The 27413-nt window shown below is 43.8% G+C and overlaps 2 protein-coding genes across 3 annotated transcripts in view; both read left to right on the top strand.

The window, feature by feature from the left end:
* The window catches only part of LOC118387281 (E3 ubiquitin-protein ligase MARCHF3-like), a 441656-nt gene that overhangs the window by 9750 nt on the left and 404493 nt on the right, over positions 1-27413 (top strand). The gene's annotated exons all lie outside the window — the stretch shown is intronic.
* Positions 319-18681, top strand: LOC118387288 (zinc finger protein ZFP2-like). 2 transcript variants are annotated; one of them, XM_052525227.1, is made up of 5 exons: positions 319-517; positions 1119-1262; positions 1296-1476; positions 1817-1912; positions 16600-18681. In XM_052525227.1, the coding sequence occupies exons 1-5, from the start codon at positions 347-349 to the stop codon at positions 18360-18362; spliced, it is 2355 nt and encodes a 784-aa protein (XP_052381187.1). In that variant the 5' UTR covers positions 319-346; the 3' UTR covers positions 18363-18681. The 2 variants fall into 2 exon arrangements, with proteins under 2 accessions (XP_052381187.1, XP_035631369.2); XM_035775476.2 differs by having other exon boundaries at positions 1119-1476.

Here is a 27413-nt window from a genome sequence, read left to right as displayed (position 1 = left end):
ACATCAGTTAAAAACCATTAAAACTTCCAGAAACAGTGTTGGTATTGTGTTGTTGTTGTTTTTCATAGGGGGTTATAATGAAAAGCATCACCAATATAATATAATGTAAAATGTAATAGTACAGTCAAAAACTTTATTTAAAATTAACTTTGTTATATCTTTGCAAATTTATTTCTATAATTAATTGTTTGTATTTTCAATAAATGTATGTTTAAGCAAGTTCAAAGTATAATTTTCTGATTTGTTTTATTTTATCCAGAAAATAATGTCAAGTAAAAGTCAGGAAGGAGTACTTTTATTTTGAAAATTAGGCGTAGAGGAAGGAACTGCCGATGCTAAGTGACAGATGGCTAGCTGTTATGTGAGTGAGTCTGAGGGCAAAATGGCTACAGCTTACAATATGTTTCAGTTAGAAACAACATCTATTATGGCCGTTGTCGTCGAGACGACAATGACAGAAATGGGCAAATTTTTGACCACCGTGCCAAACTCTTACGTTTGCAATCCGGAGAGAGAGGTAGGTACAGAGTTGAGCTAACTGCGTCAAATATGTTTTTAAAGTAACCCAATTAGTTATACATCCGGAAAAAGATCTGCCTCATTGTTCTATCTGTGGCAACGTATAGTACTGTTAACGCGTAACGTTATCTAACTAGTTAAAGATATGTTGTCTAGTAGTTTATCCAACGTTGTGTAACCACTATGTGAATATTTGGTGTAACTATGGCTAAATTAGCCGGCTTCCTGCAATTTCCTTATCTACGGTAGTTGTTAGCCAGTTCGCTAGTTAGCTAACTGCTAGCGGTTAGCTAAGTGTGTGATTTAAAAAAAAATGTTTTTAACGTTTAAAAAAAAAAAACTTTATTTAACTAGGCAGGTCAGTTAAGAACAAATTCTTATTTACAATGACTGTTCAGGGGCAGAACGGCAGATTTGTAACTTGGCAGCTCGGGGATTCAATTCAACAACCTTTCGGTTACTGGACCAACGCTCAAACCACTAGGCTACCTGCCGCGTCACATAATTTTCTTTGCAACGTAGCTGACTGCACAGACAACTAAGTTAACGTTAACTAAGTAATTAGGTAACATTTTTTTCTTCTCAATTTCTCTTCACAGCTGTGCACAATTATGAATCTGGTGACAGGGGAGGCTATTCGTAAAATTTGCCAACTATTCCTAGTGGTCTCCTCAAGTTTACAAAATGAGAACGATAAACTGAAGACCAAGGTGGAGCAGATGGATGAAGATATGAAAACCAAGGTGGAGCAGATGGATGAAGATATGAAAACCAAGGTGGAGCAGATGGATGAAGATATGAAAACCATGGTGGAACAGATGAATGAAGATATGAAGGCATTGACTGAGAAGGCTGAAAATTATAGAGCATCACTGGTGAAAATGCAGGCACAAGCAGAACCAAAAGGACCCACGCATATTCTGCTCAATGGAATGATTTTTGCAATTCCACCAGTTGGTGAGTGTTATAGACCTAGCTAGCCAATAGTCATTATTTTTTTAAATCAACAACTTCTTATTTACAATGACAGCCTAGTGGGTTAACTGCCTTACTCAGGGGCAGAACAACATATATTTTTTACGTTGGCAGCTCGGGGATTTGATCTAGCAACCTTTCGGTTACTGGCCCAACGCTCTAACCACTAGGCTACCTGCCTAGGCTTTAGCTAAAGCTTGTTATTGGTGTTCTTGGCCTACTGATAATTTATTTTCAAGTACATTTAGGCCTAAATCACTCAATTTTGTGGGAAGGGAAAGGTGAATGTGTGTTAAAGGTAATTATGCTTGTTATGTTTTAGGTTTCTCAATGTTCTCTGGAATGACAGCGGCTTCAACATTGCCAGGGAATGTCAGTCAAGCAAACACTGTCACTAATGCAATGTCAGTCTGTGCAGGTAATCCTTCAAATTATGTTATTTTTAATAATTGTTAGCAAACCAAGGTCTTAACTTCTTGCGTCGAGCCATCCCGGATCCGGTATCGTGACTACAGCCTCAAGCTCATTACCATAACGCATAGTTAACTATTCATGAAAATCGCAAATGAAATTAAATGAATCTTAATGAATCTATTTGCTCTCAAGCTTAGCCTTTTGTTAACAACACTGTCATCTCAGATTTTCAAAAATATGCTTCTCTACCATAGCAAACTAGCATTTAGCGTTAGCATTAGCATTTAGTGTTAGCATTAGCAGGCCACATTTTCACAAAAACCAGCAAAAACATTCAATAAATAATTTACCTTTGAAGAACTTCGGATGTTTTCAATGAGGAGACTCTCAGTTAGATAGCAAATGTCCAGTTTTTCCTGAAAGATTGTTTGTGCCGGAGAAATCGGTCCATTTGGTGCGTCACATTTGGCTACCAAAAAAAAACGAAAATTCAGTTATCCAAACGCCAAACTTTTTTCCAAATTAACTCCATAATATCGACTGAAACATGGTAAATGTTGTTTAGAATCAATCCTCAAGGTGTTTTTCACATATCTCTTCAATGATCGTTCCTGGAAGTATCCTTCTGTATTGAAAGGTAAATTGAATGCCACTGGGAATTACGCACCAATTTAAACAAAGGCCACCTGACGGCCCCCTGGCAAATGTAGTCTCTTATGGCCAATCTTCCAATGATATGCTTACAAATACGCCACAATGCTGCAGACATCTTGGATGAACGGCAGAGCGCATAAGCTCGTTCCCAGCATATTCACAGCCATATAAGGAGACGTTAGTAAACACAGCGTCAAAAATCCTGTTCATTTCCTGTTAGAAGTTGCATCTTGGTTTCACCTGTTGCATTAGTTCTGGGGCACGCACAGATAATATCTTTGCAGTTTTGGAGACGTGAGAGTTTTGTCTTTCCAAGGCTTTCAATTCCATGCATAGTCGAGCATCTTTTCGTCACAAAATATTGCGCTTAAAACGGGCACGTCTTTTTATCCAATAATGACATAGCGCACCCATAGACGCAAGAAGTTAATCACTAGGAACCAAACAGAAGCATATGGGCCAAAACAGGGCATATGCAGCCAGTGAGAGGTGTCACCACCAGTGAGTGAATGGTGTCGTCTGCGTAGATCAGAGAATCACCAGCAGCAAGAGCCACATCATTGATCTATACAGAGAGAAGTCAGCTCGAGAATTGAACCCTGTGGCACCCCCATAGAGACTGCCAGAGGTCCGGACAGCAGGCCTTCCGATTTGACACACTGAACTCTATCAGAGAAGTAGTTGGTGAACCAGGCGAGGCAGTCATTTGAGAAACCAAGGCTGTTGAGTCTGCCGATAAGAATGTGGTGATTGACAGAGTCGAAAGCCTTGGCCAGGTTGATGAATACGGCTGCACAGTATTGTCTTTTATCAATGGCAGTTATGATATCGTTTAGGACCTTGAGCGTGAGGTGCGCCCATTACCAGCTCGGAAACCAGATTGCATAGCGGTACGGTGGGATTCAAAATGGTCGGTGATCTGTTTTGTTAACTTAGCTTTCGAAGGCAGGGTAGGATAGATATAGGTCTGTAACAGTTTGGGTCTAGAGTGTCTCCCCCTTTCAAGAGGAGGGTGATGACCACGGCAGCTTTCCGATCTCAGACAATATGAGAGGTTGAACAGGCTAGTAATAGGGGTTGCAACAATTGCGGCGGATAATTTTAGAAAGAGAGGGTCCAGATTGTCTAGCCCAGCTGATTTTTTTTTTTGGGGGGGTGCACATCTTGCAGTGCTTCCAGAACATCCTCTATCTGGATTTGGGTGAAGGAGAAATGGGCGGTGGGGGGTGCAGAGCTGTTGACCGGAGTAGGGGTTGCCAGGTGGAAAGCATGGCCAGTCGTAGAAAAATGCTTATTGAAATTCTCAATTATCATGGATTTATCGGTGGTGATAGTGTTTCCTAGCCTCAGTGCAGTGGGCAGCTGGAAGGAGGTGCTCTTATTCTCCATGAACTTTAGTGTCCTAGAACTTTTTGGAGTTTGTGCTACAGGATGCAAATTTCTGTTTTAAGAAAGCTAGCCTTTGCTTTCCTAACTGCCTGTGTATATTGGTTCCTAAATTCCATGAAAAGTTGCATATCGCGGTGGCTATTTAATGCTAATGCAGTACGCCACAAGATGTTTTTGTGCTGGTCAAGAGCAATCAGGACTGGAGTGAACCAAGGGCTATATCTGTTCCTTGTTCTACATTTTTTTTTACGGGGCATTCTTATTTAAGATGGTGAGGAAAGCACTTTTATAGAATAACCAGGCATACTCTACTGACGGAATGAGGTCAATATCCTTCCAGGATACCTGGGCCAGGTCGATTAGAAATGCCTGCTCAATTAAGTGTTTTAGGGAGCGTTTGACCTTGATGAGGGGTGGTTGTTTGACCGCGGACCTGTTACGGACGCAGGCAATGAGGCAGTGATCGCTGAAATCCTGGTTGAAGACACCAGAGGTGTATTTAGAGGGCAGGTTGGTCAGGATGATACCTATGAGGGTGCCTGTGTTTATGGATTTGGGGTTGTACCTGGTAGGTTCCATGATAATTTGGGTGAGATTGAGGGCATCAGTTTAGGTCACCTAACAGTACAAACTCTGAAGATAAATGGGGGGCAATTAATTCACATATGGTGTCCAGGGCACAGCTGGGGGCTGAGGGGGGTATGTAACAAGCGGCAACAGTGAGAGACTTATTTCTGGAAAGGTGAATTTTTAAAAGTAGACGGTCAAACTGTTTGGGCACAGACCTGGATGGGATGACAGAACTCTGCAGGCTGTCTCTGCAGTAGATTGCAACTCCACCCCCTTTGGCAGTTCTATCTTGGTGAAAAATGTTGTAGTTGGGGATGGAAATTTCAGAATTTTTGGTGGCCTTCCTAAGCCAGGATTCAGACACGGATAGGACATCAGGGTTGGCGGAGTGTGCTAAAGCGGTGGGGGAAAAAAACAACTTATGGCGGAGGCTTCTGATGTTAGCATGCATGAAACCAAGGCTTTTAAGAAGTCAGCAATTGATAGCGCCTGGGGAATAGGAGTGGAACTGGGGACTACGGGGCCTGGGTTAACCTCTACATCAACAGAGGAGGAGTAGGATAAGGGTATGGCTAAAGGCTATAAGAACTGGTCGTCTAGTGCGTTGGGGACAGAGAATAAAAGTAGCAGATTTCTAGGTGTAGTAGAATAGATTCAAGGCATAATGTACAGACAAGGGTATGGTAGGATGTGAGTACAGTGGAGGTAAACCGATGCGTTGCCTCCAGAGACGAAACCTCTCTCATCGTCACGCATCAATTAACGTAGGTGAGGTCTCCGCATATGTGTGGGTTGGGCCGAAAGAACTAAGACATTTTGAGCGGGACTGAGGGCTCTACAGTGAAATAAAACAATAGAAACTAGCTACGGCAGCAGTAGACAAGGCATATTGACATTAGAGAGGGTCATAAAGCAATCACAGGTGTTGATCAGGAGAGCTGAGACAACAACGGGTAAATGGCGATGAATGGGCAGAGCGGGTCAGTTAGGTACATACAGGACCTGAGTTCGAGGCTGGGGCTGACAGGTAAACAAAATGAGATATCGTATTATTGAAACAGTCCAGGGTGCATCAAATCAAATCAAAGTTTATTTGTCACATACACATGGTTAGCAGATGTTAATGCGAGTGTAGCGAAATGCTTGTGCTTCTAGTTCCGACAATGCAGTAATAACCAACAAGTAATCTAACTAACAATTCCAAAACTACGGTCTTATACACAGTGTAAGGGGATAAAGAATATGTACATAAAGATATATGAATGAGTGATGATACAGAGCAGCATAGGCAAGATACAGTAGATGGTATCGAGTACAGTATATACATATGAGATGAGTATGTAAACAAAGTGGCATAGTTAAAGTGGCTCGTGATACATGTATTACATAAGGATGCAGTAGATGATATAAAGTACAGGATATACGTATGCATATGAGATGCATAATGTAGGGTATGTAAACATTATGGTGGTCCTTCTGTAGCTCAGTTGGTAGAGCATGGCGCTTGTAACGCCAGGGTAGTGGGTTCGATTCCCGGGACCACCCATACGTAGAATGTATGCACACATGACTGTAAGTCGCTTTGGATAAAAGCGTCTGCTAAATGGCATATAGTATAGTATAGTATTATATTAGGTAGCATTGTTTAAAGTGGCTAGTGATATATTTTACATTTCCCATCAATTCCCATTATTAAAGTGGATGGAGTTGGGTCAGTGTCTATGTCAGTGTGTTGGCAGCAGCCACTCAATGTTAGTGGTGGCTGTTTAACAGTCTGATGGCCTTGAGATAGAAGCTGTTTTTCAGTCTCTCGGTCCTAGCTTTGATGCACCTGTACTGACCTCGCCTTCTGGATGATAGCGGGGTGAACAGGCAGTGGCTCGGGTGGTTGTTGTCCTTGATGATCTTTGAAGTTTGTGAGTGCTTTTGGTGACAAGCCGAATTTCTTCAGCCTCCTGAGGTTGAAGAGGCGCTGCTGCGCCTTCTTCACGATGCTGTCTGTGTGAGTGGACCAATTCAGTTTGTCTGTGATGTGTATGCCGAGGAACTTAAAACTTACTACATTTACATTACATTTAAGTCATTTAGCAGACGCTCTTATCCAGAGCGACTTACAAATTGGTGCATTCACCTCATGACATCCAGTGGAACAGCCACTTTACAATAGTGCATCTAAATCTTGTAAGGGGGGTGAGAAGGATTACTTTATCCTATCCTAGGTATTCCTTAAAGAGGTGGGGTTTCAGGTGTCTCCGGAAGGTGGTGATTGACTCCGCTGTCCTGGCGTCGTGAGGGAGTGTGTTCCACCATTGGGGAGCCAGAGCAGCGAACAGTTTTGACTGGGCTGAGCGGGAACTGTACTTCCTCAGTGGTAGGGAGGCGAGCAGGCCAGAGGTGGATGAACGCAGTGCCCTTGTTTGGGTGTAGGGCCTGATCAGAGCCTGGAGGTACTGAGGTGCCGTTCCCCTCACAGCTCCGTAGGCAAGCACCATGGTCTTGTAGCGGATGCGAGCTTCAACTGGAAGCCAGTGGAGAGAGCGGAGGAGCGGGGTGACGTGAGAGAACTTGGGAAGGTTGAACACCAAACGGGCTGCGGCGTTCTGGATGAGTTGTAGGGGTTTAATGGCACAGGCAGGGAGCCCAGCCAACAGCGAGTTGCAGTAATCCAGACGGGAGATGACAAGTGCCTGGATTAGGACCTGCGCCGCTTCCTGTGTGAGGCAGGGTCGTACTCTGCGGATGTTGTAGAGCATGAACCTACAGGAACGGGCCACCGCCTTGATGTTAGTTGAGAACGACAGGGTGTTGTCCAGGATCACGCCAAGGTTCTTAGCGCTCTGGGAGGAGGACACAATGGAGTTGTCAACCGTGATGGCGAGATCATGGAACGGGCAGTCCTTCCCGGGAGGAAGAACAGCTCCGTCTTGCCGAGGTTCAGCTTGAGGTGGTGATCCGTCATCCACACTGATATGTCTGCCAGACATGCAGAGATGCGATTCGCCACCTGGTCATCAGAAGGGGGAAAGGAGAAGATTAATTGTGTGTCGTCTGCATAGCAATGATAGGAGAGACCATGTGAGGTTATGACAGAGCCAAGTGACTTGGTGTATAGCGAGAATAGGAGAGGGCCTAGAACAGAGCCCTGGGGGACACCAGTGGTGAGAGCGCGTGGTGAGGAGACAGATTCTCGCCACGCCACCTGGTAGGAGCGCCTGTCAGGTAGGACGCAATCCAAGCGTGGGCCGCGCCGGAGATGCCCAACTCGGAGAGGGTGGAGAGGAGGATCTGATGGTTCACAGTATCGAAGGCAGCCGATAGGTCTAGAAGGATGAGAGCAGAGGAGAGAGAGTTAGCTTTAGCAGTGCGGAGCGCCTCCGTGATACAGAGAAGAGCAGTCTCAGTTGAATGACTAGTCTTGAAACCTGACTGATTTGGATCAAGAAGGTCATTCTGAGAGAGATAGCGGGAGAGCTGGCCAAGGACGGCACGTTCAAGAGTTTTGGAGAGAAAAGAAAGAAGGGATACTGGTCTGTAGTTGTTGACATCGGAGGGATCGAGTGTAGGTTTTTTCAGAAGGGGTGCAACTCTCGCTCCCTTGAAGACGGAAGGGACGTAGCCAGCGGTCAGGGATGAGTTGATGAGCGAGGTGAGGTAAGGGAGAAGGTCTCCGGAAATGGTCTGGAGAAGAGAGGAGGGGATAGGGTCGAGCGGGCAGGTTGTTGGGCGGCCGGCCGTCACAAGACGCGAGATTTCATCTGGAGAAAGAGGTCAGAGCACAGGGTAGGGCAGTGTGAGCAGAACCAGCGGTGTCGTTTGACTTAGCAAACGAGGATCGGATGTCGTCGACCTTCTTTTCAAAATGGTTGACGAAGTCATCTGCAGAGAGGGAGGAGGGGGGAGGGGGAGGAGGATTCAGGAGGGAGGAGAAGGTGGCAAAGAGCTTCCTAGGGTTAGAGGCAGATGCTTGGAATTTAGAGTGGTAGAAAGTGGCTTTAGCAGCAGAGACAGAGGAGGAAAATGTAGAGAGGAGGGAGCGAAAGGATGCCAGGTCCGCAGGGAGGCGAGTTTTCCTCCATTTCCGCTCGGCTGCCCGGAGCCCTGTTCTGTGAGCTCGCAATGAGTCGTCGAGCCACGGAGCGGGAGGGGAGGACCGAGCCGGCCTGGAAGATAGGGGACATAGAGAGTCAAAGGATGCAGAAAGGGAGGAGAGGAGGGTTGAGGAGGCAGAATCAGGAGATAGGAGAAGGTTTGAGCAGAGGGAAGAGATGATAGGATGGAAGAGGAGAGAGTAGCGGGGGAGAGAGAGCGAAGGTTGGGACGGCGCGATACCATCCGAGTAGGGGCAGTGTGGGAAGTGTTGGATGAGAGCGAGAGGGAAAAGGATACAAGGTAGTGGTCGGAGACTTGGAGGGGAGTTGCAATGAGGTTAGTGGAAGAACAGCATCTAGTAAAGATGAGGTCGAGCGTATTGCCTGCCTTGTGAGTAGGGGGGAAGGTGAGAGGGTGAGGTCAAAAGAGGAAAGGAGTGGAAAGAAGGAGGCAGAGAGGAATGAGTCAAAGGTAGACGTGGGGAGGTTAAAGTCGCCCAGAACTGTGAGAGGTGAGCCGTCCTCAGGAAAGGAGCTTATCAAGACATCAAGCTCATTGATGAACTCTCCGAGGGGACCTGGAGGGCGATAAATGATAAGGATGTTAAGCTTGAAAGGGCTGGTAACTGTGACAGCATGAAATTCAAAGGAGGCGATAGACAGATGGGTAAGGGGAGAAAGAGAGAAAGACCACTTGGGAGAGATGAGTATCCCGGTACCACCACCCCGCTGACCAGAAGCTCTCGGGGTGTGCGAGAACACGTGGGCGGACGAAGAGAGAGCAGTAGGAGTAGCAGTGTTATCTGTGGTGATCCATGTTTCCGTCAGTGCCAAGAAGTCGAGGGACTGGAAGGAGGCATAGGCTGAGATGAACTCTGCCTTGTTGGCCGCAGATCGGCAGTTCCAGAGGCTACCGGAGACCTGGAACTCCACGTGGATCGTGCGCGCTGGGACCACCAGATTAGGGTGGCCGCGGCCACGCGGTGTGGAGCGTTTGTATGGTCTGTGCAGAGAGGAGATAACAGGGATAGACAGACACATAGTTGACAGGCTACAGAAGAGGCTACGCTAATGCAAGTAGATTGGAATGACAAGTGGACTACACGTCTCGAATGTTCAGAAAGTTAAGCTTACGTAGCAAGAATCTTATTGACTAAAATGATTAAAATGATACAGTACTGCTGAAGTAGGCTAGCTGGCAGTGGCTGCGTTGTTGACTTTGTAGGCTAGCTGGCAGTGGCTGCGTTGTTGACACTACACTAATCAAGTCGTTCCGTTGAGTGTAATAGTTTCTACAGTGCTGCTATTCGGGGGCTAGCTGGCTAGCTAGCAGTGTTGATTACGTTACGTTGCGTTAAAAGAACGACAATAGCTGGCTAGCTAACCTAGAAAATCGCTCTAGACTACACAATTATCTTTGATACACAGACGGCTATGTAGCTAGCTATGTAGCTAGCTACGATCAAACAAATCAAACCGTTGTGCTGTAATGAAATGAAATGAAAATGTGATACTACCTGTGGAGCGAAGCGGAATGCGACCGGGTTGTTGAGTGCGGAAGTTCTATTCAGTAGACGTTGGCTAGCTGTTGGCTAGCTAGCAGTGTCTCCTACGTTAAGGACGACAAATAGCTGGCTAGCTAACCTCGGTAAATTGAGATAATCACTCTAAGACTACACGCTCTAAACTACACAATTATCTTGGATACGAAGACAGCAAAGACAACTATGTAGCTAGCTAACACTACACTAATCAAGTCATTCAGTTGAGTGTAATAGTTTCTACAGTGCTGCTATTCGGTAGACGGTGGACGTTTGCTAGCTGGCTAGCTGCTGGGCAGATAGCAGTGTAGACTACGTTAGGACGACGAAATACGAAGTTGCAATAGAAGTGCTGACTGTTTCACTTTGTTGTCCTCTTTCTTTTCCTTTTTTTACTACCCTCTCCACTACTGTTCCATCGATGTGGATAGGGGGGTGTTCCCTCTGCTGTTTCCTGAAGTCCACAATCATCTCCTTAGTTTTGTTGACGTTGAGTGTGAGGTTATTTTCCTGACACCACACTCCGAGGGCCCTCACCTCCTCCCTGTAGGCCGTCTCGTCGTCGTTGTTGGTAATCAAGCCTACCACTGTTGTGTCATCCGCAAACTTGATAATTGAGTTGGAGGCGTGCGTGGCCACGCAGTCATGGGTGAACAGGGAGTACAGGAGAGGGCTCAGAACGCACCCTTGTGGGGCTCCAGTGTTGAGGATCAGCGGGGAGGAGATGTTGTTGCCTACCCTCACCACCTGGGGGCGGCCCGTCAGGAAGTCCAGTACCCAGTTGCACAGGGCGGGGTCGAGACCCAGGGTCTCAAGCTTGATGACGAGCTTGGAGGGTACTATGGTGTTGAATGCCGAGCTGTAGTCGATGAACAGCATTCTCACATAGGTATTCCTCTTGTCCAGGTGGGTTAGGGCAGTGTGCAGTGTGGTTGAGATTGCATCGTCTGTGGACCTATTTGGGCGGTAAGCAAATTGGAGTGGGTCTAGGGTGTCAGGTAGGGTGGAGGTGATATGGTCCTTGACAAGTCTCTCAAAGCACTTCATGATGACGGTAGTCGTTAAGCTCAGTTACCTTAGCTTTCTTGGGAACAGGAACAATGGTGGCCCTCTTGAAGCATGTGGGAACAGCAGACTGGTATAGGGATTGATTGAATATGTCCGTAAACGCACCGGCCAGCTGGTCTGCGCATGCTCTGAGGGCGCGTCTGGGGATGCCGTCTGGGCCTGCAGCCTTGCGAGGGTTAACACGTTTAAATGTTTTACTCACCTCGGCTGCAGTGAAGGAGAGTCCGCATGTTTTCGTTGCAGGCCGTGTCAGTGGCACTGTATTGTCCTCAAAGCGGGCAAAAAAGTTATTTGGTCTGCCTGGGAGCAAGACATCCTGGTCCGTGACTGGGCTGGTTTTCTTCTTGTAGTCCGTGATTGACTGTAGACCCTGCCACATACCTCTTGTGTCTGAGCCGTTGAATTGAGATTCTACTTTGTCTCTATACTGACGCTTAGCTTGTTTGATAGCCTTGCGGAGGGAATAGCTGCACTGTTTGTATTCGGTCATGTTATACCAGTCACCTTGACCTGATTAAAAGCAGTGGTTCGCGCTTTCAGTTTCATGCGGATGCTGCCATCAATCCACGGTTTCTGGTTAGGGAATGTTTTAATCGTTGCTATGGGAACGACATCTTCGACGCACGTTCTAATGAACTCGCACACCGAATCAGCGTATTCGTCAATGTTGTTATCTGACGCAATACGAAACATATCCCAGTCCACGTGATGGAAGCAGTCTTGGAGTGTGGAATCAGCTTGGTCGGACCAGCGTTGGACAGACCTCAGTGTGGGAGCCTCCCGTTTTAGTTTCTGTCTGTAGGCAGGGATCAACAAAATGGAGTCGTGGTCAGCTTTTCCGAAAGGAGGGCGGGGCAGGGCCTTACATGCGTCACGGAAGTTAGAGTAACAATGATCCAAGGTTTTTCCGGCCCTGGTTGCGCAATCGATATGCTGATACAATTTAGGGAGTCTTGTTTTCAGATTAGCCTTGTTAAAATCCCCAGCTACAATGAATGCAGCCTCAGGATGTATTGATTCCAGTTTGCAAAGAGTCAAATAAAGTTCGTTCAGAGCCATCGATGTGTCTGCTTGGGGGGGAATATATACGGCTGTGATTATAATCGAAGAGAATTCTCTTGGTAGATAATGCGGTCAACATTTGATTGTGAGGAATTCTAAATCAGGTGAACAGAAGGATTTGAGTTTCTGTATGTTTCTTTGATCACACCACGTCTCGTTAGCCATAAGGCATACGCCCCCGCCCCTCTTCTTACCAGAAAGATGTTTGTTTCTGTCGGCACGATGCGTGGAGAAACCCGCTGGCTGCACCGCCTCCGATAGCGTCTCTCCAGTGAGCCATGTTTCCGTGAAGCAAAGAACGTTACAGTCTCTGATGTCCCTCTGGAATGCTACCCTTGCTCGGATTTCATCAACCTTGTTGTCAAGAGACTGGACATTGGCGAGAAGAATGCTGGGGAGTGGTGCACGATGTGCCCGTCTCCGGAGTCTGACCAGAAGACCGCCTCGTTTCCCTCTTTTACGGGGTCGTTTTTTTGGGTCAGCTGTGTAGCCGAGTGATCATTGGGTCAAACGAGTAGCAATAGTTGAGTCAGGGTGCTGTTCGGTAGTCACTACTTCGCTGGGCAAGCAGAGGACATAGCGTTCAGAAAAAGCTAGCGGGCCGGGGTTAGTAGATGGTTCTGCTGCGATATCGTAACAGAATAGCCTGTTGAGACCACATCGGGAAATCACGTCGGCAGTCCAGTCGTGATGGATCGGCGGGGCTCCATGTTGACAATAAAGGATCGGATCCAGGCCAACTGGCAAAGGAGGTATTTTAGCCCTAGAATTAGCTGGTATATGAGCCTAGCTCAAGGCTAGCTGGTGCTTGCTTCGGGACAGAGGCGTTAGGTAACAGTAGCCATTCGTTTGCAGCTACCTAGCTGCGATGATCCGGAGTAATGATCCTGTGTAATGATCCAGAGCGGCAGGAATCCGGTGATATGGTGGAGAGAGGCCGTCCAATATGCTCTGGGTTGTTATCTCGCTGTGTAGACTGGCAGGTGATTGTCCAAGCTAAGGCTGGCTGATTCCGGGGGGGCGGAAAGGCGAGGACCGCTAGCCGTGGCTAAAAAAGACTAGCAGCTAGTTAGCTGGCTAGCTCCTGGTGGAAGTTCCAGTTATAAGGAATAAAAAATAAACTGATCCGTACCACATTACATTGGGTGAGGCATGGAGACTTCATGGATGTGTGCTCTGTTTTATACACCGGTCAGCAACGGGTGAAGCTGAAATAGCCGAATCCACTAATTCTAAGTGTTGTCCACATACTTTTGTATGTATAGTTAGGCTCAGATATAGAGGATGGGAGTTTCAAGTCATCAGTAAATTTTGAAGTGAAACGCATGCAACATTCTAAATGAATTAACTTTGAAACCATGATGTCTATCAAAATTGAATCAATAGAGGATATATTTCTGTTATAATCTCCACCCGGCACAGCCAGAAGAAGAGGACTGGCCACCCCACATAGCCTGGTTCCTCTCTAGGTTTCTTCCTAGGTTTTGGCCTTTCTCGGGAGTTTTTCCTAGCCACCGTGCTTCTACACCTGAATTGCTTACTGTTTGGGGTTTTAGGCTGGGTTTCTGTACAGCACTTTGAGATATCAGCTGATGTACGAAGGGCTATATAAATAAATGTGATTTGATTGCTTCATGGCAATTGAATGAAACGTATTCTCTCAAGTAAAGCAACAATTTTCAGAATCAGTCCCAGAAAATTCAAATGTTACAATAACTGAGGACATGATGGTATATTATACCAAGAAAGGAAGACACTAGGGCGGCAGGTAGCCTAGTGGTTAAGAGTGTTGGGCCTGTAAGTGGAAGGTTGCTGTTTCCAATTCCCAAGCCAACTATATGTGAAAAATCTGTCGGTGTCATTGAGTAATTTTGCTGGAAGTTTTTATGGTTTTTAACTACTGTCAACTCTTAACAAAACAGGATTTAAACATGTTTTGAAGATGATGTTCATATCCACACGTTTGCTTCTGTACTGTTTTTAAACTATAGAAGTTGTCGAAGTCAATGGGGGGTGTTACAGCAACCTGTTACCTGAATCTAGACGAATGTAAGATAATGGTCAAGTTGAAACAAAAGATTCTGAATCTATGGTCTTGGTAAACCGTGTCTATGGATGAACTAGATTTTTTTTTGTCTATCAAAGTGGACTCAATTGATGGAAACAAGAACATCAAACTAGTCACTTAGATACAGATCATGATGTTGACTATCATAAAAACTGAAACGAGTCATGATTCCTCACATGGCAGTTTCTTGTCATCGTTGGTAGCTATCTGGCCATCCAGAATACACAACTCAGACTTCTGCCCTATTGAACCATAGTTTTGCGTGACGTTGTCAGCTAACCCATCTATAGCACGAGTCAGCTTGGTTGCTGTCTCTCGCTCCCTGCATCACTTGGTCACAGTAAGGCCCCTCACCTGCTTGCTAGAGAGGCACCTCTCTCCCTACTGTGGCGCAGCCCTGGTTAATAAAGTAGCTTTTTTTATTTTATTATTCTGCTACCTTCACTCTAATCGGACCGGGTTTGCATCCTACCTGTCTATATGGAACAGGTCTCTCTCTATATTAAAATGTTTTCTGTACATTAGCGTTCAAAAGTTTGGGGTCACTTAGATTTTTTTTTAATTTTGAGAAAAGCAAACGTGTTTATCCCATCTTATGGATAGCCCCCCTTTTTTCAACTTTTTGCCTAAATGACATACCCAACTCTAACTGCCTGTAGCTGAGGCCCTAAAGCAAGGATATGCATATTCTTGGTACCATTTGAAAGGAAACACTTTGAAGTTTGTGGAAATGTGAATTGATTATAGTTACCATATAACACAACAGATCTGGTAGAAGAAAATACAAAGAAAAAAACAACCAGTCTTTTTCTACCACCATCTTTGAAATGCAAAATAATGGTCATAGTTATAACCATCACTCTGGTTGTAATTCCGTTAGTGTCCACAAGATGGCAGCATCTGTGGAAAGTTTCAGACTGATAACTGAACAACAGGACTTTGGTGTGAGTCCCCAGTTACATTTGAGCAAATCGTGAAAGCGACATTCTCATTCATATTCCATTTTTCTGCAAGAATCTTGTCAAATCTGTATACTTGGACTTCGATTTAGCTTTCCAAGTATTAGTAGCCATATAAGTTCAACATTTGCAAAACAACCAGATTTCATAACTCTGAATATCCTTATAATTTTTGTCCAAAATGAAAAGGCATGCTGTCGTACAAGGTTAGTAGCTACATTTTGCGACCGAAACATGGTTTCCGGATACTCCCGTAAAGCCCAGCTCATTGGTTGGTTCATTAAATAGTACTCGCCAAATTTTCTAATGATCAATTAGCCTTTTTAAAATGATAAACTTGGATTAGCTAACACAACGTGTCATTGGAACACAGGAGTGATGGTTGCTGATAATGGACCTCTGTACGCCAATATAGATATTCCATTAAAAATCAACTGTTTCCAGCTACAATAGTCATTTACAACATTTAATATCTACACTGTATTTCTGATCAATTTGTTGTTATTTTAATGGACAAAAAGTGCATTTTTAAGTGACCCCAAACTTTTGAATGGTAGTGTATTTCGGGTCTGGGTGGGAAAGCCCCAGGTCCATTTCGGAAGGGGTCCAACTTTTTGTACCCATGAACCTCTAATTGGGTAGTCATAAATTTAAGATTATAATAACTTTCAATTTGCAAAAAATAACATTCTGAACAATGCTTTACTTTTTCTTTGCACACATTTGGAGAATTTGCCAAGCTGCTGAAATTGCGAGCTTCCTAACTTTAGGCTATGCGATTTTAAAACCATCCACAATTATATTTTGGGAGACCCTAATGATCCTCTGTGGCTATATCATGCTCTGTGGTTTAGTATTTTGAATAATTTGATTTATTTCTGTAGACAGGAGTAATTTACATATTATGGGCAAATGTATTTTCACTTTCCTTTCCACTTTTTCACTTTCCTTTGCAAAACGTTTTGCTACAGTGTGCACTACTGAATATGGACCAGTTGTTTGAAAACAATTCACAGGCTTGTAAACGTATGTTTATTTTAATGCTAATGTAAAAAAAAAAAGATTCAGACTGGCGTCCTGTCCAGCTGCTTTATTTGTACATAATCAAGATGCCTCATGCTACATAAAGAGAAGATCTATAGGCTCCGGCCTTTCTAGCTCGGTCAAGGCTACTTATTTTTAATTAATGAAATTCGTTTGTGCAATCCTCATTTGAAAAACCTGCTTAATTTATAGTTTTTGTGTGTGTGTGTATAAATGTGTATATATACTCATAAGCCTTTTGTCTTTAGGTCCTGCAAAGGTTTGCAGCAAACCCACAGAGATGTCTTCATTGGAGAATGACTCCTCTCTGGGAGACACAGATGGACTGAATACAGACCCCTCCCCAAGAGACACTGAATCCAACGTTGAGCATATGAGAGCTGCTCTGCCAGGGAGCAACGAGAGAGACGGCCATGAAAGCCAGAAACACAGCAATACTACTAAAAGGATGCGATCCAAAGAAACCAAATGCTTCAAGTGTGATGTTTGTGAGAAGACCTTCAGCCGGAAGAACCTACTGGTACAACACAAGCTAACTCACACAAGACCCTTCAAGTGTGATGTTTGTGAAAAGACCTTCAGCAGGAAGGGGTCACTGGAAGCTCACAAGCTAATTCACACACTGGTACATCAGATGCTAATTCACACAGAAGAGAGGCCATTCACTTGTGGTCAATGTGGCAAAACATTCAGAATGTCCAAGCAGCTCGAACATCACATGGTGCGTCACAGAGAAAAAACGTTCAGTTGCAAAGTTTGTGGAAATACATTCTCTACCAAGAAAGATCTGAAACGACATCAGCTTGTTCATGCAGTGGAGAGACCGTTCAAGTGCCTGACTTGTGACAAGTGTTTTACATCAAGGAAACTGCTTATTGAGCACGAGAGAATCCACACTGGTGAAAAACCATACACCTGTGCTGTGTGTGGAAAGAGTTACAGACAGCATGGTGGCCTAAATATTCATATGCGAACACATACAGGTGTACGTCCGCATTCATGTTCAGAGTGTGGTAAGGGTTTTATGACAAGCAGCAGCCTCAAAAACCACATGGTTGTTCATACAGGGGAGAAGGCATTTAAATGTGAGACATGTGGAGCTGCTTTCGGCCATAAAGCAAACCTTCAGAGACACCAAGTTCTTCACACAGGGGAGAGACCTTACAAATGTGAAGTGTGTGGGAAAAGCTACCTTCAGTCCACCGACCTAAAAGCTCACATGCATCGTCATGGGGCAACCAAACCATTTATGTGTGACCTATGTGGGAAGACTTTTATGTACAATTTTCAAATGAGACGACACAATCTAAAATGGCACACAGCTGAAGGAGAGAAGCAGAGGGAACGACAGAGAAGAGAGAGAACGAGAGAGAGAACCGCCAGGAGAGCAGGAACCTCAACAAAGCCATTCAGTTGTGACATATGTTTGAATGGCTTCAGCTCCATGCTAACTCTGAAAAACCATCAACGAAGTCACACGGGACAAAAGCAATACTCTTGTTCCATTTGCGGAAAGAACTTTGCCTATAAAAATACTTTGGATTATCACATGAGACTTCACAGTGGGGTGAAGCCCTACCCTTGTAAATTCTGTGAAAAGAAATTTGTTCTTAAGCAAGCTCTAGAAGGACATGAGCGAACCCATACAGGTGAAAAGCCCTTCAAATGCAGTTATTGTGACAAGACTTTCTCAGTCAACACCAATCTCAAAAGGCATGAGCGAGTCCACACGGGAGAGAAGCCATTCAAATGTGACGTCTGCGGGAGAGGTTTCAGCCAAGCCAACAACGTCAAAGCCCACATGCAAGTCCACACTGGAGTTAGGCCTTATTATTGTAAGAGATGTGGAAAGGGCTTTTCGGACATAAGACACTACAAAAACCATAGCTGTAATGGTGTGGCAGCAACACGTGATCGGTCTCGTAAATCTTCAGACCGCTCTTTCAGAAATAACAAAGGAGGTGAAGACAGCAGTGCTTGTCATAATGCTGCTGTGATGTCGACTCAGTGATATAATCTATCATTCACAGTGGGGCAACTTCCTGCTTTCAGACATCAGGACCAATGGGGATGTATCTGTAGGGTTAAAAGTTCTGGGATGGGTTTCTGGAAAGCCTCATAGGAAATGAATGTGTGCTTTAGGAAATGAGATGAGTGCCTACTGTAAATGCTTGGAGATATTGCTGTAAGTCTTAGGGTCAATGTTCATGAGGCCAAATTCCTCATAAAGACATGACTGTTTATTTCTGACAGTGTACTGAATTGTTTAAGATTTTTCCTATTTTTAATTTTATTGTGTAAATCATTAAACACCTAATTCATGTAAGTCATTCACATTTTGTCTGTCATTTTGTCTCCTTTGCCAAGATAATCCATAGGATTTCTGTTTGAGCTATACTTACTTTTTATTGCCACCAGAGACTCTGGGTTCGCGCCCAGGCTCTGTCGTAATCGGCCGCGACGGGGAGGTCCGTGGGGCGACGCACAATTGGCCTGGGTTAGGGAGGGGTTGGCCGGTAGGGAAATCCTTGTCTCGTCACGCACCAGCGACTCCTGTGGCGGGCCGGGCGCAGTTTGCGCTAACCAAGGTTGCCAGGTACACATTGTTTCCTCCGTCACATTGGTGCGGCCGGATTCCGGGTTGGATGGCGCTGTGTTAAGAAGCAGTGCGGCTTGGTTGGGTTGTGTATCGGAGGACGCATGACTTTCAACCTTCGTCTCTCCCGAGCCCGTATGGGAGTTGTAGCGATGAGACAAGATAGTAGCTACTAAACAATTGGATACCACGAAATTGGGGAGAAAAAGGGATACAAATTTTTTTAAATGAAAAAATAAACGCAACATGTAAAGTGTACTAATTTCTCTGAAATTTTGGCCTGATTTTTTTTCATCCCTTTTAGTTAACTCCTTTGCCATCCACCTGACAGCTGAGGCATGTCAATAAGCTGATTAAACAGCATGCTCATTATATAGGTGCACCTTGTGTTGTAGACACCAAAAGGCCACTCTAAAATGTGCAATTTTGTCACACAGCACAATGCTACAGTTTTCTCAAGTTTTGAAGGAGTGTGCAATTGGTGTGCTGACTGCAGGAATGTCCACCAAAGCTGTTGCCAGAGAATGTAATGTTAATATCTCTACCATAAGCTGCCTCCAACTTTGTTTTGGAGAATTTGTCAGTACATCCAACCGGCCTCACAACCACAGACCACGTGTAACCATGCCAGCCCAGGACCTCCACATCCAGCTTCTTCACCTGCGAGATCGTCTGGTACCAGCCACCTGGACAGCTGATGAAAGAGTGTTTCAGGCTGTAATAAAGCCCTTTTTGTAGGGAAAAACTTATTCTGATTGTCTGAGCCTGGCTCCCCAGTACCCACCCCTAGCTGCACCCCTGCTCAGTCATGTGAAAGCCATATTAATGAATTCATCTCAATTGACTGATTTCCTTATGAACTGTAACACAGTAAAATATGATATTGTTTCATGTTGTGTTTATTTTTCTTCACTATATAGATCGATCTCTTGGCATTAATGCACCTGAAGCCCTTAATTTTTTTTACACACTGATGTTCAGTGGCATCACTCACTGTCTTTTGGTGCTTGGTTAATTTAAATTGGGAATTTGGAATCAGCTTGGGAATCCAGGATATTTTTTTTTTTACAATCCTTCTCAACAAAAACCTTGCATCAGTTCTACTTTTATAATTTTTACATTTACAATTATACATTTATAATTATTTACAGTACCTGTCAAAAGATTGGACACCTACTCATTCCAGGGTTTTTCTTTATTATGACTATTTTCTACATTGTAGAATAATAGTCAAGACATCAAAACTATGAAATAACACATGGAATCATGTAGTAACCAAAATAGTGTTATACAAATCAGATATTTTATATGGCTACATAAGGATAACGCTAGCTGAAGTATCTTTGCCAATACCTTCTTAGGGCTGAAATCCCTTTAACGGGATCGATATGACAACAGCCAGTGAAAGTGCAGGGCGCCAAATTCAAAACAACAGAAATCTCAAAATTACAATTCCTCAAACATACAAGTATTTTATACCATTTTAAAGCTAATCTTGTTGTTAATCCCACCACGGTGTCCGATTTAGAATAGGCTTTACAGCAAAAGCACCACAAACGATTATGTTAGGTCAGCACCTATTCACAGAAAAACACAGCTAAGCCTTCGAAGTAGAAACAGACCACAAACCATTGGTGTCAATCATGTCTAAACCAGTGAATGATTGTCCAATGAGAATCCAGAGAATGTTGATCAGACTGCAAAAGTATGATGTGAAGATGATATCCACCCCGGGAAAGTTCATGTTTGCCACTGACACTTTCTCCAGCAGTCGACAAAAAAGAGAGCGCCAACACATAGAAACACTGAGATTCAGGCCTACATCAACATGATCATAGCACCATTTCCTGTGTCTTCTGAGAGAATGGAGCAGACAAACGAGAGACCTCAGCTGACCAAACAATGACAGAGTTGAAAGAAACAATACTGATAGGATGGCCCGCACAGAAAAACAACTGTCCAAGAAGAATACAGGATTACTGGATGTGCAGAGCGAAGCTCACCATTGTGAATGACATAGTGTTCAAAGGCAACAAGATTGTCATTCCCATGACACCACGCAAAGAAATGCCAAATAAAAAAGAAAGGTGGCCCACTTGAGTGAGGAATAATACAAATGACGAGCAGGATAAGTAATGTACTGGTCAATAATGAACCAAGAAAATCGGCCAGACCACTGCTTTATGTGAACTGTGTTTACCTACAGTCATGGCCAAAAGTTTTGAGAATGACACAAATATTCATTTCCACAAAGTTTGCTGCTTCAATGTCTTTAGATATTTTTGTCAGATGTTACAATGTTACTAGTGTCAAAGGCTTTTAATGACAATTACATGAAGTTGAAGCAAAGAGTCAATATTTGCAGTGTTAACCCTTCTTTTTCAAGACCTCTGAAATCTGCCCTGGCATGCTGTCAATTACCTTCTGGGCCACATCCTGACTGATGGCATCCCATTCTTGCATTATCAATGCTTGGAGTTTGTCAGAATTTGTGGGGTTTTGTTTGTCCACCCGCCTCTTGAGGATTGACCACAAGTTCTCAATTGGATTAAGATCTGGGGAGTTTCCTGGCCATGGACCCAACATATTGATGTTTTGTTCCCCGAGCCACTTAGTTATCACTTTTCCCTTATAGCAAGGTGCTCCATCATGCTGGAAAAGGCATTGTTCGTCGCCAAACTGTTCCTGGATGGTTGGGAGAAGTTGCTCTCGGAGGATGTGTTGGTACCATTCTTTATTCATGGCTGTGTTCTTAGGCTGTGTTCTTAGGCAAAATTGTGAGTGAGCCCACTCCCTTGGCTGAGAAGCAACCCCACATATGAATGGTCTCAGAATGCTTTACTGTTGGCATGACACAGGACTGATGGTAACACTCACCTTGTCTTCTCAGACAAGGTTTTTTCCAGATGTCCCAAACAATCGGTAAGGGGATTCATCAGAGAAAATGACTTTACCCCAGTCCTCAGCAGTCCAATCCCTGTACCGTTTGCAGAATGTCAGTCTGTCCCTGATGTTTTTCCTGGAGAGAAGTGGCTTCTTTGCTGCTCTTCTTTACACCAGGCCATCCTCCAAAAGTCTTCGCCTCACTCTGCGTGCAGATGCACTCACACCTGCCTGCTGCCATTCCTGAGCAAGCTCTGTACTGGTGGTGCCCCGATCCCACAGCTGAATCAACTTTAGCAGACGGTCCTGGTGCTTGCTGGACTTTCTTGGGCGCCCTGAATCCTTCTTCACAACAATTGAACTGTTCTCCTTGAAGTTCTTGACGATCCAATAAATGGTTGATTTAGATGCAATCTTACTGGCCTTGCAGGTAACCATGGCTGACAGAGGAAGAACAATGATTCCAAGCACCACCCTCCTTTTGAAGCTTCCAGTCTGTTATTTGAACTCAATCAGCATGACAGAGTGATCTCCAGCCTTGTCCTCGTCAACACTCACACCTGTGTTAACGAGAAAGCCACTGACATGATGTCAGCTGGTCCTTTTGTGGCAGGGCTGAAATGCAGTGGAAATGTTTTTTGGGATTCAGTTCATTTGCATGGCAAAGAGGGACTTCATCTGATCACTCTTCATAACATTCTAGAGTATATGCATATTGCCATCTTACAAACTGAGGCAGCAGACTTTGTGAAAATTCTCAAAACTTTTGGCCACAACTGTACAGGCCAAAACAGCAAGCAGAGCCGCTAATGCCTCATCCAGACCCTACTACAAAATTGGAGTTGACCTTTTTGACTGCAATGGCAAAAGTCACATTATTTTGACCAACTACTACTCAAACTGCCCTGAAGTAGCAACACTGCCAACTACCTCCAGCAAAGCTGTAATCACCTACCTGAAATCTTCGTAAGACATGGGGTTGCATCTGAACTGTACTCGGACAATGGCCCACAGATCGTTTGCTAACGACTGGGGATTACAACACAACACCCCCAGCCCCAACCAAATGGCTTAGCGGAGAGTTCAGTCACAATTGTCAAAGGTCTGATGGGAAAAGGCACACGGTGGAAAGGAGGATTTCCTGAAAAGTCTGATCTACTTCAGCCCACCGCTGCAGAACGGACTTTCACCTGCACAAATGTTAAATGAACGTCGCATTGGAACGAACCAACCTACAATAAAATGCAAATGAATTACTAAAAAAATCATACAATGTGATTTTCTGGATTTTTGTTTTAGATTCCATCTCTCACAGTTGAAGTGTACCTATGATAAAAATTACAGACCTACACGATCGCTACCTGCACCTACCCGCCTGTCCAACATCACTACTCTGGTACGGCTCTGACTTAGAATACGTGGACAACTACAAATACTTAGGTGTCTGGTTAGACTGTAAACTCTCCTTCCAGACCCATATCAAACATCTCCAATCCAAAGTTAAATCTAGAATTGGCTTCCTATTTCACAACAAAGCATCCTTCACTCATGCTGCCAAACATACCCTTGTAAAACTGACCATCCTACCAATCCTCGACTTTGGCGATGTAATTTACAAAATAGCCTCCAATACCCTACTCAACAAATTGGATGCACTCTATCACAGTGCAATCCGTTTTGTCACCAAAGCCCCATATACTACCCACCATTGCGACCTGTACGCTCTCGTTGGCTGGCCCTCGCTTCATACTCGTCGCCAAACCCACTGGCTCCATGTCATCTACAAGACCCTGCTATGTAAAGTCCCCCCTTATCTCAGCTCGCTGGTCACCATAGCATCTCCCACCTGTAGCACACGCTCCAGCAGGTATATCTCTCTAGTCACCTCCAAAACCAATTCTTTCTTTGGCCGCCTCTCCTTCCAGTTCTCTGCTGCCAATGACTGGAACGAACTACAAAAATCTCTGAAACTGGAAACACTTATCTCCCTCACTAGCTTTAAGCACCAACTGTCAGAGCATCTTACAGATTACTGCATCTGTACATAGCCCACCTATAATTTAGCCCAAACAACTACCTCTTTCCCAACTGTATTTAATTTATTTATTTATTTTGCTCCTTTGCACCCCATTATTTTTATTTATACTTTGCACATTATTCCATTGCAAAACTACCATTCCAGTGTTTTACTTGCTATATTGTATTTACTTTGCCACCATGTCCTTTTTGCCTTTACCTCCCTTCTCACCTAATTTGCTCACATTGTATATAGACTTGTTTATACTGTATTATTGACTGTATGTTTGTTTTACTCCATGTGTAACTCTGTGTTGTTGTATCTGTCGAACTGCTTTGCTTTATCTTGGCCAGGTCGCAATTGTAAATGAGAACTTGTTCTCAACTTGCCTACCTGGTTAAATAAAGGTGAAATAAATAAAAATAAATAAATAAACATGCTTTGTAAGTGGGAAAACCTGCAAAATCGGCAGTGTATCAAATCTTGTTCTCCCCACTGTATAGAAACTACATTTAAAAAGGATCCTATACGATACCAGGAACATCTGCAAAAGACAGGGAGAGATACTGGAAGAAAAAAGAGAATGGAGAAGTGAAATCTATCTCTGAGCTTACAAAGCGAAAACAAAGAAACAAGAGATGGCAATGGAAATGTAACCAACGGAATAGAAGACAGACTTTAAAGAGAACAGTTGCAATGGAGACCTACCTATCAGCCAACACACCACCTCAGTCACCAGATGACTTGCAGCCATCATACCTGCCCCTAACTTACCTGCCCCTGATGCACATCCTGATACCCCTTCCTCATCGTCTGCAACAGGAATGAGAAGTCGAATACTTGCTGGAAGGAAAAGGGTTGGAAGAGGTCGCTCAAATGCATACAGAGATCTTAGTATGACAATATGTCAAACTTGATAATGCTTTACGGAAAGCTGAGAAATACAAAAAAGGTATGATTGACTGATGAACAAAAGGAAGAGACAAGATTCCAACAAAGACAAAGACAAAACATCAAATGAAGGGAACTCCGAAGATCTTGAGAAGGATTTTTTATTGTTTCAAAATGCCATAATTGCAGAGTTAAAACAAAAGTATTTTTAAAAAATGTCAATGTCAAGGACAAACAAGTGGCTTCAAAAATGCTCAGAGGCAACATCCTGAGAAAGTATGGCCTTGTCAAAGCCACAAACAGAGAATTTGGATTTTCAGCAAAAGCAATGAGGGCAAATGAAAACAGGCCATCAAGTCTTCAATTACTCAAGGAAAAATCAGTGTAACAGAATTAGCACTGCCACAGAAGAGAAAATCATTTGATTCTATGAACGTGATGACAGCAGAGCAACAACAGGGAAAAAGGACACACTAACGAGGAACAAGAAGAAAAAGCAGAAGCGCTAAGAAGAAGTTTAAGAAAATTAAAATGTCCTACTGTGATTTCTGCAAAATACGTCCTTTTTGGGTTGTCAGGCCAACAGTCCAGGATAGGGACACGTCTCTGTAAAACCCAAGCCAACCTCCAGTTCATGGCGGACAAACTACAGCATCACAAAGCGATCAGCTGCAGCAACGTTGAGAAAGTTATTGAGTCTTTGTGCTGTGGGAACCTGATAAAAATAGTGCATGTACACAGTTCTCCCTTTGCCAAGCAAAATTAAAACATCTGACTGATGCTGGTGAGCAGACATGGTGGTTTGAGAGGAAAAACAAAACTGAAGAGAGAGAAGAAAAACAAAGAGGGAAACATGGAGAAATTCACTGTACATTTGACAGTAAAATAAAATATATGTGGCACACTGCAGATTCTATTGGAGGACCTCTCCAAAGGATTGAAATGAAGTTGGGGAAACACGTGTACGACATTCGACACCAATACTCCAAACTGAGAGAATTAAAAGAGAATCTGGGGAAAGAGGAGATCATTGGGCATATTGACTTTGCAGAGAACTACCTGTGTAAATACACCAGTGAAATCCAGGCAGTTCACTTTGGTGATTCTCAGAAGCAGGTGACCCTCCATCTGTGTTGGATATACCACAAATGATACAGTTTCACTTTGCTCACTGAGGTCTTCTATGCGGCATGACCCCTCTGCTATCTGGGCCCATCTCTCAAAAACACTGGCCTACTTTCTTGAGCTCTGCCCATCGGCTACTGCTGTACACTTGGTGAGTGATGGGCCTACAAGCCAACATAGTAAAAATTATTTTTAGACCTATCTCTCCACCCTTCCCTTTGAAATGGGCCTCCAGAGAATTACGTGGAATTTCCTAGAAGCCAAACATGGAAAAGATGGGGTAGGAGCAGCTGTGAAACGAAGAGCGGATGAAATTGTGGCACAAGGCAAGGACCTCCCAAATGCAAAAACTATTTGAGGAACTGTCAAAAGACCAGTCAGCTATCACAAGCTCTTATATATCTCAGAGGAGGAGCTAGAGAGCATCGAGGCCCACCACCTACCGGATCACCTGGAGACAATCAGTGGGACAATGAAGATACACCAGGTAATAATTGTGGGTTATTTTATGTCGAATTTCACATTTGTTATACAAACATATTATCACTACACTTTGTATCACTAGACTATGTTATGATTACATATTCCGAATGTGCATAACCTTTTGAATTTCCTGTCTCCAGATCGTCACCGACAGTCCAGGGGAGATAACTTGGCGGCTACTCAGTTGCTTCTGTTCCTTTCCACATCACTGCAGCTATTTAAGCCCACAGACTGTGACTCTGGTTGAAGAAACTGAGGCAGACCAAGATGGAAAATTCGACTCATCTCAAAGCACCTACCAGCCCATTGAAGATCTAAGTGAAGCATTGAATGGAAAGTGGTATGTAGTTGAGTATGATCAGGACGTTTACCCTGGTATCGTGCAAGCCCCATCCAGTGACCAAAAGGTACATGGAGCTGGATGCCTTGGTCTGGGAGGAACTTAGCTCTCTTTCTAAGCCTCAGAGTTGGAAACTCACTATACAGTACATACAAAGCAGGGCATAAAATCATACATTAAATAAAACGTGTAGCTCTCAATGAACTCTTCCCACTATATATGTGATAGAATTTCTATTTGTAGCATCTGTAACACATTGTTCTCATGTTGTTCCGGTGTTTTGTTCAAAATGTTTGCAATAAAATATTGTTTTCATACATAATTATTTTTTATTTTTTTTTATTTTTTACATAGATGTCATTTCCACCACACCCCATATTTTGAGGTAAATTAATATATTATGCATAATTACATACATTTATTTGTTTTAGATATGGAAATCATATGGTTGTTATCATAATCTCACAAAACGGTTGGCTGAAAATGTCTTATTTTTCATGATAAATAAATGTTTTCAGCTGTCACCAAGGCAAGTTTATACATTCACGCATCGTGTTGAATTATTCATATTAGGAAAACCTCGCAGCCATTATCAGATATTGTTTCTAGACAAATCAAAGAAGAGTACAATACTGGTAAAATGGTGTTTGAATAAGTTTTAATTTCTGAAAGTTTCGAAGTTGCATAATCACCCATAAATGTCACAAGAACAGTTTATGCAAATGCA

This window comes from Oncorhynchus keta, chromosome 9, assembly GCF_023373465.1.
Source record: "Oncorhynchus keta strain PuntledgeMale-10-30-2019 chromosome 9, Oket_V2, whole genome shotgun sequence".
Lineage (NCBI taxonomy): Eukaryota > Metazoa > Chordata > Actinopteri > Salmoniformes > Salmonidae > Oncorhynchus > Oncorhynchus keta.
Note: the sequence above shows the minus strand (reverse complement) of the source record. Positions and strands in the feature narration are given on the sequence as shown.

Excerpts from the sequence above, each read along its gene's own strand:
- LOC118387288 (XM_035775476.2), top strand. The coding sequence starts at position 347 with ATGGCTAGCTGTTATGTGAGTGAGTCTGAGGGCAAAATGGCTACAGCT. Across the intron at positions 518-1,118 it reads TTTGCAATCCGGAGAGAGAG|CTGTGCACAATTATGAATCT; the intron begins GTAGGTACAGAG and ends TTCTCTTCACAG. Across the intron at positions 1,913-16,599 it reads TGCAATGTCAGTCTGTGCAG|GTCCTGCAAAGGTTTGCAGC; the intron begins GTAATCCTTCAA and ends TTTTGTCTTTAG.